We start from the raw sequence: 13,581 nt of genomic DNA, 5'->3' as shown, positions 1-13,581 counted from the left end.
TTCAGCGTGCGGATTTAAGTCTCAACTTTCGGCTAGAGTAATTCACGATCTTCCTTGCCTCTTACAGTTGAACAAGATAGATTTATTTTTTAAAGTTTATATATTTTTGAGAGGGAGGGAGGAAGGGAGAGAGAGAGAGAGAAAACGTGAGTGGGGGGGGCAGAGAGAGAGAGAGAGAGAGAGAGAGAGAAAACGTGAGTGGGGGAGGGGCAAGGGTAGAGGGGGAGAGAGAATCCCAAGCAGGCTCCACACTGCCAGCCCAGAGCCCGACATGGGGCTTGAACCCATGCACCAACTGTGAGACCATGACCCGAGACAAAGTCAAGTGTCAGACTCCCAGTGAACCATTCAGGCACCCCTGAACGAGACAGATTTAAAAGAAAACCTGTGTCTGTATCCTGCCCAGTTGAAAATCGGTATGACTTACAGCTTACCAGCTTGCGACTTCTCCATGATCCGATGTGTCCTCGCTTTTTTTTTTTTAAAGCAGTTTATCTCACGATAGTCTTTGTAAGGGTGAGCCAACCACATACCTTGGTCATCCTCTTGAGCCTCTTTTGTGTGTACATAAATTTCAACATGTAGTGAAAACAAATAATGCCTCTGTGAATCCATACTGAGTCTAAGTTCTTAGATGTTTAGAATTTTAAAAGCAGAGAGATGTTAAGTTTTAGCTTAATGATTTCAGAATTTCAATTGTTTTTTAATTGCAAAAATTTTCTGACAGTTTTAAAGGAACTGGGTATAAAGGAGGAGCAAAGTCATAGTATTTTGTAGAAATGAAGTTTAATTCCTTTCCGTTCTACTCCTCCAATAGTGGAGCGTTTTTCAAGAGCTGAGTTGGCCAAACACCTCTCACCCAAGCAAGGCACGAAACTTGCTTTGCTGTACGCCATTCCATCCATCTTGTTTTCTGCTCGGAGATGATGTGGGAATCGGGGTAAAGATCTAAACCATATTTTTGCACCAAATGTTGAGTGGCTCCTTTGAGGCCTGGCCGCCGATCTTTTGTGTGACCTGGAAAGTAGAAACATTTTTACAGCACACTATTCACCTGAGACCTTCTACCCGTGTGTTTCCTTTGCTTTTCTTATTCTAAGGATCAGTCCTTGTTGCCTTTCACCTGAACCAGAGGATTTATGCTGATTTTACCCTTTGCCTTTCCACTCGCTTGTACCGTGTTGGCTCCCCAGTGGGCTCTGTCCTTTTGGCACCTGTAGCTTCCTGTTTAACCAGCTGTTCCTCTCTCCTTGGCTGTGTCCGTCGGCGTCTTCCCTGGTGCCTAGCTCCCCCATTTTCCACGGCTGTGTGAACGAGCGCCTTGCGGACCGCACACCCTCCCCCACTTTTTCCACGGCCGACTCCGACGTCACTGAGCTGGCTGACGAGCAGCAAGACGACATGGAGGATTTTGAGGATGAGGCGCTCGTGGACGACACCGGCTCTGACGCAGGGACGGAGGAGGGATCAGAGCTCTTCAGTGACGGGCATGACCCGTTTTACGACCGATCCCCATGGTTCATTTTAGTGGGAAGGTTGGTGAGGTTATCGTCAGAAGGGCGAAAAGGGACCAGCTCTTGCGTTAACGAGGCTCCTTGTGCAATTTTGGACGGTCTCTCCTCAGCAGATCAGCCTGTGACAAGCCAGTCTGGCGAGAGACGGGCCCTCAGGCAGTGTTTGTGAGGTGCGCAGCCTGCTTGGCATAGCACACGGCGGTGTGTGAGGGCTCTAAGTGGAGGACCCCTGGTCTTCGAGTGCCCAGTAATTTCCTTCCGAAGGACGAAACCCCAGAGGAGAAAGGAACGAAAGCTAAGAGTCACAGGTTACAGGGTCGAAGAGTGTTGCTGTGTTCTGATGCTTCCGTTTTGTAGGAAGGGGAGTGAGGAAGCATGTGGGGGTGACTTGAGAGCAGAGCAAGTCCATGGTTAGGCACACCAGCCAGAATCAAGAGGACGAGAGTGGAATCGGGAGGAGTGTTAGTTTCTCTGAGTGCAAACAAGAATCAGGAACACGAAGTTTGCTTTTGTCTGAGATGGATGCCTTTCTTTGGCCAGTTTCACCGAGCCTCTTAGGTGTTTGGCTTCTGCTAAAACTTCACCTACAGGCTTTATGATGAATCTCATGAAGTGATCTGTTGACACCATCAACAATGGATATTTGTTCAGCACTGCATGAAACTGCTTTGTGTTTAGTTTGATTTTCCAAACTGAGGCCTTGTCTCTGACTCCATCTGTCAGTGATGCAGAGCTCTCACGCACACCCTCTTAATACTGGAGTCTTTGTCTGAACCCAGTCTTCATGCTCAAGTAAGTTTCATTACTAATTCCACAGTGCAGCACTCACTGGATTAATACAAAAGTCTGCCTAGGTTTTAAAGTATGAAATTTAATTTTAACGCTTCATTAGAGCCACACATTTTGAAAATAGGGAATTATGTCAGTGTTAAATGGGTAAGCGCCAGTTATCTAAAAATTGAAGGGCAGTGAGTGTCCTGACCCAGTGGGGATTTTAGGTTCTGAAACTGAGCTCCTCGTGTGGTGTCGGCATGTCCTTACCTGGCAAGGGCTACATAACTACTGAAGCAAATGATCGCTGTTTAGGGAAAGAGGGGAAAGAAGAGGTTTCTTGTAGACGTGAAAGTCTCAAATATGACCGTGGGTCGTAATTTAATATTAGACAGTCTTGGGGTCTTATGACAGGGGAGGGGCATTTATTCAGTGTTCCCTTGAATAAACATGAAGGGATTATGCAGCTATGGCTGTTGTGTTTTATTAGTGTATTGCCAGGAATAGATGCTTAGTATTTTGGAGAAGATGATTTATATTAAATCTGAGAAAAGTAGTTCTACGTACAAATAATGGGACCACGCGCTCTTTGTATCTTATGGCTGTGTGCGTTCTAAAAAGGTCGGAAGTTAGAACCAAGTCTCTGTTCAAAAACGGCTTGGTCCCCGTGCCAGTTGCGCAGCTTCTAACGCCACCTGTTTGTGTCGTACTCTGTCAACACAGTGAGGAGTGTGGAGCTTCGCATCACGTGGCACTTTGGGAAGAGCACTGGCCCTACCTGTCTGAAGTCTGAGTCCTAGCTTAGGCTTAACTTAAAACGAGGCCTCTTGGGTTCTCGAGTGCACAATGATGAGTTAGGTGGGAAAACGAAGAACCTTAAAGATCCTTTATATCTTTGAGATTCTGTCATCCACACTAGCGAAACGAGTATCTTGGTGAAGAGTTCTACTCCAAGGCATTTGTATTTTGAGTCACTTGTATGGAGAACTGAAGTCAGAATCCCACTTAATGTGGACATTCACTGGCTTTTTCTAAAATATGTGCGTTATTTTCTCTACGGTTTTATTCATTGTGATCATATCTGATACAAGTTAGGTAAAAGCAATCAACTCTGCTCTGATTTTCAGTTAAAGTGTCTGTTTGACACTTTAAAGACACACTAAAGAGTCTTTCAGGAATTGATTTTTCCATGTGTTTGGTTTCCCCGGGTTCTAAGACTAACTACCTTGCAAGGAAGAGGTTGGGGGAGGAGGTGAGATCATGGCGATCAGAAGAGTGAAAGATAGCTCTTTACTTTTGCCCTCGACTACATTTCGCATCCACAACCAAAACTGATACCTGTCCAACATCACCCAGTTATGTAGTGGTCAACATCTGGGTAAGAGAAGTGACCTCTTTCCTGTTTTTGTGATTCACAAGATTGGATTTCCCCTATTGGCACGTTAATTGCAAATACAATTCCCTCGTAAAATTTTCCAGTTTCTTGTGAAATTCCATTTGTAGGTTTTGTTTCTTGGCCTTGGCTGCCTCTGGTGAATTTTTATGTGAATGTTAAAAGAGCTTGTCCCTTTAGCTGTTCTCTTATGGCATGCTGGGATGTTATGAACCATCCATCATAATTTGGGATGAAATGTAAAATATTTAAGCTAGTCTCTGGGTTAAAAGGGAGTAAAGATGGTTATTCTAATACCTAAGTCTGAACTGACATTTTTTTTTTCTGTAACTGGAACCATAATTATACTGATTTGTCTTATCTTTATGTTGACAAAATTCGTTTCCCTTCTTGATGTAACTTCATAGAATTTATGCTAATATATCCTTTACATCTTACCCTGTCTCATCCCTGTTCTCCTTCAGTCTGCTAGCTCAAAGTAGAAGGACTCTCAAGAATGCAGAGTATTTATTAAAATTCCAGTTTAAAAAACTTCAGAGGAGAACTTAATACAGCATTGACTTTGGGCTGAGGACTCTGTTCTGATAATAGGACAGGGAGCTGTCTGGCGACTGTGCCCTTGTGTGGCCACAGTGCCCCTGCCACTGCCATAGGATTACAGAATTCTCTTCTAAAAAGGGAAATTTACAAGAATACTTTCTGTTTGTTCACCTTTGCAATAGCCATTGCCATGGGCAGAAAGGAGATTCTTGTCTTTAATGTGTGCTCAGACAGTGCTTTGTTGTAATGTGTGTGAACATGATATGTGGTGCCTTCAAGTGGTAAGCTTTTTGAAAATTAGAGACAGGGGTTCCTGTTCTAAGTATACAACCAGCTATGCAAATCAAGACAAGCGAGGAACCTAAACTTGTTCTATATAGTTAATGTCCATCTTGAGTATAGCTTAGAAAAATCAACCTGGTATGTAAGGTTGGATGGCTTTGCTTCTCTACCTCTGGTGTAACCCATTTTTCTGGGAAATGTTCCATTTCTACTTAAAGATAGAGAGCACGTCATTTTTTCTTCACTTACGTACCTAGACGTTAAGTCGTACACCAGATATTTATTGAGTATGTTTACTCAGATATGCCAGACCCTCTGTAGGCAGGGGCAAGCAAAACCAGACATGATTTCTGCTCTCACAGGTTCACAGTCTGGTGGGCGAGACAGACAGATAATCACATAAATAAACAGAAATCATAGCAATGATGGAATCGTGTTCCCGAGATCATTTAACACCAGAGGCGGTGGGGCGGGGGGGGGGGGGGCGGGAAGCGGGGGCTCTCGTGAGAGCGGTGTTCAGACTAAGACCTGAAGGAGTGAAATCAGTGGTGTGAGGTGGGTCGCAGCGTTCAGGGAGGACTCCAGGCAGGGGACAAGAATGTGCAGTGGCTCGGTGATGGCCAGGCGTCGAATGCCAGCAGGTGTGGCCGGAATGCCATGGAGAGACAGAGGTGGTCTGTGTGGTGCCGCCTTGGAAGTGAAACGATCCATTTGGTACCTTAAGCCAGATTCTCAGTCTTTAAACTCTGTCACAGCACTTTGATGTTTGAGAGTCTCGTTCGTAACCCTTTTTAGAAGACTTTTCATTTTTTAATTTTTATACAACAAAGTCTTAATCCTCTGTTTCTTAGCATTTCCCTCCCCGCCTTTGGAGCAGACTGAAAGGGAAATAGACTTCATTTGATCTGATTCAGTGTTTTATTTACAGTTAGTTATTTTTGTTATACTTTTCATTCACATTTCATTTATGCTCTTAGAGTTTTATTAACATTTGTTTTTCTGTGGTGTATTTTGTCTATTTTCTGTGTGTGGTTTTTTTTGTCATTACATTGAGTTGAAACTCCACAGATCCCCTCCATCTTCTTCTCTCTTTGTTTTAAAGTAGATACAGAGCAGGAAAAGAAGCAGAAAGCCACATGTGTCACGTTCAGTTATGTTTGATTCCTTGGTGCAAATGTTTGCTCTTTGTTTTGCCTTGTGTTCAAAGATCGGCATATACCAAGTCGGAAGACAGGAGTAACAGTGGGAACTAGATTCTATATCCCATCCACTGATTGACATGAACACTCCTAAGCTTTGTGATCGCATTTTTATCATTTAAAAAAAAACCCTCAGTAGCTACAAAATAACGGAAGAAGTAAAAGAGTGCAAATGTGCCATAGGACTGCTAGTTTGTTTGAAATCGACCATGTGAGGTCTGTAACCTCCCTTCTGTGTTTGCATTTCTGAGTTAAGTTTTGGATCCAGGAGCAAAAGCAGCCCTTTAGAGATCAGCTGTCTTCTCCCTCAACATTTGTCTCAGTGCCCTGCCAGGGTCTCCTGTATGCTTGCTACGCAGAAACTTCTAGCTACAGAGCCTCTCTGTTCATGTGTGTCAGTCAGTCACTGCCTGAAGATAACAGTCATTTCCTAGGGGAAAAATAAAGACCCATAATGCTGTGACTTGAAATCTGTTTTAGAGTAATTAACTATGTTTCATCACATTTCCCTGCCTTTTTTGTCTCCTGATTTCTGTTTTATCTGTTGGGAGAAACAAAACAAAACACCTTTATAATTGCTGATGTTGAAAGGTGAGGCTCTTCGGTGGGCTCCCTTTTCTCCACCCTTAGCAGCATCCATAGGGCAGTACCTCGAAAGTCTGCTTCCAATTGTTACTCTTCGACCTCCAACTAGTCTTTTTTTTTTTTTTTAAACTCATCATTTTTATAGGAAGTAATTTGGTATAAGTTGGTCTTTGTCAAGTGCTTTACCAAGCATTTGCATTTCTTTCTGTATCATCTGTGCTGAAAATGCAATGGGGGCGGGGGCGAGAGGGGGCAGTCTGGGAGTACAGAACAGAAAGGTGACCTTAAGACAGGGCCCAGAAGCCAGCTCACAGTTTCTTGAAGATATTCTCGGTAACTCTGAAAGCCAGCCTCTCTGTCTGTGGGATGCTCAGATGTTTGTCTGCCGGTTTCTGTCTCCAGGGCATTTGTTTACCTGAGCAACCTGCTGTATCCTGTGCCCCTGATTCACAGGGTGGCCATTGTCAGTGAGAAGGGTGAAGTGCGGGGATTTCTGCGTGTGGCTGTGCAGGCCATTGCAGGTAGGTGACCCTCTCCCGGACTGGGAGCTGGGGAGTCTTTGCCCAGAGACAGAGCAGTCCCATTGTGTGGGGGCCACGCTTCGGTTACGTGATTGACGGGCTGCCTTGGAGAAAGCCTTTACTGCTTCCTTTTAGTTATTATTCCCGAGTATCATAAACGGGTTCTATTTAGTCTGGGCTACAGCTATTTTGGAGTAACGGATGAAGGGATCTCCTTTAACATGAAGAACAACTCTCGGATTGACTTTATGAAAGACATTGGTAAAACTGCTTCAGAAGTAACAGGATTTCCACGACTCCGTCTTGCTTAATTTTCTTGCAGGGTACTTCAGGTAGACAGCTCTGTCCTTTGCCTCTCTTTTGTTGGGCATGGATCAAGATTCCGATATTTTATACTTTTCCGTGATCCAGCCTACATTCTGAGGGAAGAATGTGGCCATTTCCTGTAGTTTTTGTCTTTTAATTTCCAAGTGCCATGTTGTGTTGAGCGACCTTTCAGCTTCTCCCCATGGAAATCTGTGGCGTAGTCGCCAGGGTGGAGTTTATGAAAACCTCTGCAAATATTCCTTCTTCAAATATTTGTTGGGTGGTATTGAACATCATCTTGCCAAGCGAAGGATCGGTATTTCTAGGTATGACATTTGAACAATATCAGGGATAAAACTGGTTCTTTATTAACTAGCCTCATTTGAGCTAAGCAGGTTGGTAAATTTACCTGAGTAGAGCTGGAAGCAGCCCTTTGTGACTTTCCTGCTTCCAGCTTTTCTTCCTTTCTTATGCATAAGCCTTCTTCTTCAATATGTCTTATTAAAGTTCTCGAACCGGAGGGCCCCACTACTTTCCTATTTATGATCCAACAGGAGCCATTCCCCCCTGCCCCATATGTAGTCTCACTTGCTCCTTTTTTTTTCCCCCTACTTAGCGGATGAGGAAGCTCCTGATTATGGCTCCGGAATTCGACAATCAGGAACAGCTAAAATATCTTTTGATAACGAGTACTTTAATCAGGTGAGAAGCCTTCTGGAAGGAGAAAAACCTCATAAAAGGAGAAAGTGGAAGACAGGTTTATAAGGAGGGTGTTCACTGGAGAACCGTTCTTCTGACTAGAATCACAAAAGATGGGTAACCCCGGGGTTGTTCGTAGATCACGGGACACATCTAACGCTTACAGAGGTAAAGGGGTATTTATATTTTATTGTATCGCCTTTTCTCAGGCAGCTCTCAATGCACATAGCTTTCCAGTCACCGTTACTTGTTGGGCAAATAGACATAAGTAAGGAGATTGGGGAAAACACACTGCCGTGCAGCTTGATCATCCGCCTGCTCCTGCCTGTTTTCAGAATGACTTTTCTTCCGTGGCAATGACTCGTTCTGGTCTGTCTCTGGAGGAACTGAGGATTGTGGAAGGGCAGGGTCAGAGTTCTGAGGTCATCACTCCTCCAGAAGAAATCAGTCGAATGAATGACTTGGGTACGTAGACAGAGTTTACTATGACTGGGGACGTTTTCAAAGAGGGGAAAACATTGAGCGCTGTCAAGGGGGACAGTTCTTTCATCCACTGGGAGCGGAAATGCTCTGCTCTCTCCTCTTTGAAAGGTGGTGTGCATTATTTGGATCACCTGTGTGCTAATTTGACCCTCTTTAGACTTGAAGTCGGGCACTTTGCTGGATGGTAAGATGGTCATGGAAGGGTTTTCTGAAGAGATCGGCAACCACCTGAAACTGGGCAGCGCCTTCACTTTCCGCGTGACAGTGCTACAGGCCAGTGGGATCCTTCCGGAGTACGCAGACATCTTCTGTCAGTTCAAGTAAGCCGCCCCCGGTTCCGCCATCCTGGCTGTTGACCCAGTCCTCTGTGAACCACAGGGTGCACCACATATGTGACGTAGTACCGCTCTCATCAGGTACACAACCAGCAGTTTCTGAAATAAAGGCTTTCTTCACCCCAGATGGGACTGCTACCAGGCACGTAAAATGGTATGAAAGAGAGCTGGCCGTGGGGAGGAGTGTGACCGTGCATCTGCCACAGGGTTCCGCTGTGGCCTGTCCCCTCTGCTGGCAGTACAGGATCTGAGCTAGATAAGCCTGGTTATTAGTCATTCTAATGCTCTTCATGGAGCAGTATCTTACCAATAAACAAGCCTGAAGGCAGCGAATTGTCCATCCACCAATTATGCCTGTTGAATACTGACTTAAATAATATAAAGGAGAGTAAAATTCCACATCAACTGAAAAATAGCTAGTATGTGGAGAAGATGTGACGGGTTTGGCTCCTCCTCTGCTACAAGCTCTCTCCAGCCTATAACCCTCTTGAGCCCTGGAATTCTTTTTAAGACCTCCCTCGGAAAACACTTTTTTTGTCAGTCTTCAGTTTTAATGCCTCCAGACATCAGTATATCTTTTCAGTACTTGTGAAGGGCCACAGAGAGTGACATCTGACCCGCCCTGTTCCATCAGTTGGCCCCTGGTGCCATCACGAGGCTGCTCTAGAAAGTTCTGCTGTCCCTCTCCCTCAGAATGTGCCTCGGCCTTCCCAGGCATCCTAATGCAGTTGACAAAGCACCGCCTTTCTAGAGATTTTAGCCAAGTCCTGAAGCAAATGTGATTACTGCATAGTAGACCACTAATGTCATTTGCTCTAACTCCTAGTTGTTGTTGAAGTATTGATTTTGCCCATTCAGTGTGTTTTCACTGGCAACCCTAAGTTAACATGGGTGGGGGGGGGGTGTGCAATGGAGTTTGCTAGATGAACCAGTTGCTTTGAGCTTTCATCGTTATTCTTGTGGGGCAACTGGAATGTTTTAGGAAACAGACCTCCTTGGTTAACTGGCACTGAAATGTCAGTAATGTTAGGTTGATCTTTTGTCCTAACATCTCCAAAGAGAGAGCAGCATCTCTACCTGGGGTCAGCTCTGGAGAAGACGGCATGTTGACTCATGTTGAAAGAAGATTCAGATTCTTCTTGAGCTATTACAGACTCTTATCTGGCTTGTGTAGAGAAGACACAGCTGTCAAGCAGTATGGACGGTTTCATGCATCTATGAAACCCATGGATATTTGTACCCATGTGGAACCCCAGGATATTTGTACCTGCTGTAATAAGCAGAACATGGAGGAGTATAGATTGCAAATCAAGTAATGCCCCTGGAGCCTCTGGCATGTATGGGTGTATGGTCTGGATAGGAAGAAATTGGAAGGAAGAAAAGGAGTAAGATGTACAAGTAGGAGAGAAAGAGAGGGCTAAGGAGAAGAGTGAGAAGAAAACCAATAAGGTGCATGTAGTGCGGAACGCTTCAGTGCCGGCAGCAGGTGGCATCTGGGATGAGGAATGTGGGGCAAAAGTACACTGCTGCCCTCGGACTCCGTGAGCTGATTTGGAAGACAGGGAGTTCATAATCCTGGTTTCGGCACCCTATTCAAAGTATTCATTCCTTTCCCCGCCTTGTTTTCTTGTGGGATGTCCTTCCGATGGATATTTCTGTCTGGGAGTAAGTCTTTGTATTGAGTTTGCTTTAATTCTCTACCTCTTTTCATTGCAGGCTAATAGGGAGGAAGAGAGAACAATAAAAACTCACAGTCTGTGAGAATAAGCATAGTCTATCGCTTCACAAATATTTCAGGAGTATCTTCTGTATCTGGAGCACTGTAGGAGATACTCGCTGTCTCTCGGGGAGACAGGCATGTAAATACATTATTTTAAAGAGTGAAATTGCTGTCGAGGAGAAAATGGGTCCCTAGTGCTGTGGGAAGACAGAACTGTTTGGGTGAGCCAGGGAAGACTTCCTGGAGGAGCTGACGTTTAAATCTAATCTTTGCAGGTCTTTAGGGAGACTCCTAGGCAAGAATGCCCAACACAGGCTTTAGCACTACCTTATAGAAGCCTGAATATGCCACATCTTTTCTACACAAAATGATTTTATAATTTTTTTTTCTCAGTAAAATATGTTCCTACAAAGAAACAGTAATTCCCTGAATTCACTCTTGCTCTGCTATCTGAGGTCTTGCATATGCGTTCAGGTGGCTAAGTGGTCAGGGTCAGTTAATCTTTCGGTCATTTTTGAAATAAAATCTAAAATGCTATCTGAGTGATCATGGAAAACGTGCATTACAAGGAACTACAAATTACTTGGCTCAGTGAAAGCCTCTGCTGAAGTAGGCTGCTCCTTTCCATACGATCCAAGTCAGGTTCCTACGACATCGATGTTGATGAAACTGTTTAATGTGAAATTCATGTGTCTTATTTTTTTATTAAGCTTTTTGCATCGCCATGATGAAGCGTTCTCCACCGAACCCCTCAAAAACAACGGCAGAGGAAGTCCTCTGGGCTTTTATCACGTGCAGAATGTAAGTGGTTTTTGCCAAAGGCCTTGCAGGTTTGGGGGCCCCCATAGCGGCTGGTGTTAGGCCCTCGTCCTGTGTGGGCAGCCTCTGGCTTTCTCAGCCCAGGAGGAAGGATCGTCCAAACTGCTGTGCCTGGGGTTGGGGGGGGGGGTGGAGCTTCCTGGTGAGAATAGACAATGGAGGGAGTGGCTAGAGCGGTGAGGTCATCCTCAGCGGACCGTGCAGCCAGCCTTCCCTGTGTAACAATGTGGGGGTTGGTCTGCCAATAAAATCTTCCATCAGTTTGAATGTAGTGAGTTGTTTTTAGCGTTTCCTTCCTAGAAAAATACGCACGTTTAGTACGAGTTTTGTTAAAGTTAACGTATTATTCTTTAAACTAGAAGATACTTACATTGCTCAGTTGCAAATAAGGTTAAAAAAAAAACACTACGTTATCTTTTGTAGCTAAATTAAGATTCAGTCTGTTTTCCTTGCAGCTGATACTATGATTAATCCGTTAGTGCCCCTTACAGCTCTCTCAGACGTGGAGTAAGACAACAGAGCTTCTGTCTCTTCCAGGAAGGGTCACCCAAACTCTGTTCAGAAGTCATCATCCTCACAATAGCTAACATTCTTTGAGAGCTTATTTTGTGTCAGTCACTGTTCTGAGACACTTGTGTGTCTTAATTTGTTTAATCCTCACCTTTCTACCGCAGACCCTCATGACCCCCAAATGACAGCTGAGATAACTGAGGCGCAGAACAGTTAAAGTCACTCACCAAGGTTACAGAGCTCACAAGAGGCAGAGATGGGGTTTAAGCCCAGAGCAATGTGGCTGTGGTGTCTAGGATATTCACTACGACCTGAACCGCGCTCCTTCTCTTGTTAACTGTATTCACTCTCTAAAGTCCGAGCGGAAAGGACAGCTCTGAAGACGGAACAGCAAACACGAAACCCACTTTCTTTATGTTTAATTGCATGAGTATGAGCATGCGTGTATCTGAGAAATACTCATGAGGATAGTGTGCACAAGGACTGTGCTGACGCCACCAGGGAAGAGTGATGAATCACAGAGGGTTGTGTCCCCGAAGAGCTTAGGATGATAGAGAAATAAAACGCGTATTGAAACAGTAGTATCACATGGCCTAGAGACCTTACTTATTAGCAAGGTATTTGTTAAATGCAAAGGAAGTAGAAAGAAGGGAAAGTTATTTCCATTAACAGAAAGATACTTTAGGTTACTTTTTCTGTGGGGGCAGGGGGCGGGCTTGGTAGTTGGGTGGGGAAAGGAGGTGGGAACTTTCTGAAGGATGTAGCGTGATAAGAAAAGGTGGGTCAGACTTGGTTATGTACCTGGTGCCTTGTCAACAGGCATGGTTTTCTCACTGTCGTTACTATTCAAGCCAGGCCTGGAAGTCTGCGAATGACTCACAGGCACAGAGACAGGAGCAGGCCTTACAGGCAGGGCAATAGCCTGCACAGGTCCTCAGGCTCAACAGGGGAGAGAGGAGCGGCGGGTGAGTTTATGCCAAAACAGTAAGTGTGTAAAGGGCAGCAGGTGCAGATGACGGAGGGTCTTGAAGGCCTAAAGTTTATTACTAAAGTTGCTTTAGAATGAAAACCAGTGCGGAGCCCCTGTCTTGGTGTGGGAGACCCGCAGAGTCAAATCCCCAGCACACCCTGGCTACTCAGAAGTGCTAAAATTCTGACTGCAGCAAAAATGTGGGTTTGTTAGAGTAAATCATTCCCTAATCTAGCTTGGCTTTATTCCTCATTAGATTGCAGTGGAGGTCACTGAATCATTCGTGGACTATATCAAAACCAAGCCGATAGTATTTGAAGTCTTTGGGCATTATCAGCAGCACCCGCTTCATCTGCAAGGACAGGACCTTAACAGGTTTGGACCAGAGAAGCAAAGATTCTTGTTGCTGATATTATCGTTGGCTTGTTCTTACTGTCATTGCCACTTGACGGGAAGGAAAAAATCTTTTGCGGGACTGAGAACTGAAGAACAGTTTTCTGTGGTCCCTGATAATTTCCTCTTTAGAAACGTCACCACCTTTTTTCTAAGCCACCGAACCACTAATTGTAGGTAGAGCGCATTGAATTTTGCCCAGCTGACCTGGGGTGCTATCTCTTTTGTAGGAAGAGACTTTGAATAGGATAGAGAGTTGAGGTGATGCGACATGAGAATTCTGTGTAATTGTTCCTAACTAGCCCAGAACTGTATGAAGCATAAGCTGTAAGTAGAGACGTTGAAAGTGATGAGGAGAGCAGCAATGGGGCCTTTTGGGAGATGGCAGAGTATCCGTGTTAACAGAAGACTTCTCCTGTTTATTAACTGGGACACCCAAGGGCACTGTTGTTAAAATGTCTTAGCCTCAGTTTCACTGTGTGGGGTTATATCTGGTATCTGATATTAGGCCTCATTTGCAAGTGCCAGGGATCCGTTTCTA

The 13,581-nt window shown here is 44.7% G+C and overlaps 1 protein-coding gene across 3 annotated transcripts in view; it reads left to right on the top strand.

Moving 5' to 3' along the window:
* KIF1B (kinesin family member 1B) overlaps window positions 1-13,581 on the top strand; it is a 146,755-nt gene that overhangs the window by 103,094 nt on the left and 30,080 nt on the right. For 2 of the 3 annotated variants that reach the window (XM_047083099.1, XM_047083098.1), the window contains exons 25-30: window positions 6,687-6,805; window positions 7,728-7,813; window positions 8,146-8,275; window positions 8,451-8,613; window positions 11,059-11,149; window positions 12,904-13,022. In XM_047083099.1, the coding sequence (XP_046939055.1) occupies window positions 6,687-6,805; window positions 7,728-7,813; window positions 8,146-8,275; window positions 8,451-8,613; window positions 11,059-11,149; window positions 12,904-13,022 (708 nt within the window). Of the gene's footprint in view, window positions 1-1,286; window positions 1,536-6,686; window positions 6,806-7,727; window positions 7,814-8,145; window positions 8,276-8,450; window positions 8,614-11,058; window positions 11,150-12,903; window positions 13,023-13,581 lie in introns of all 3 variants that reach the window. The other variant, XM_047083101.1, reaches the window with a different exon arrangement.

The sequence above is a fragment of the Lynx rufus genome, unplaced genomic scaffold, assembly GCF_022079265.1.
Source record: "Lynx rufus isolate CCGP_SWC_20201006 ecotype Redwood Valley unplaced genomic scaffold, mLynRuf1.p SCAF_2, whole genome shotgun sequence".
Classification (NCBI taxonomy): domain Eukaryota; kingdom Metazoa; phylum Chordata; class Mammalia; order Carnivora; family Felidae; genus Lynx; species Lynx rufus.
The sequence above is the reverse complement of the archived record's forward strand: the minus strand, read 5'-3'. Positions and strand labels throughout refer to the sequence as shown.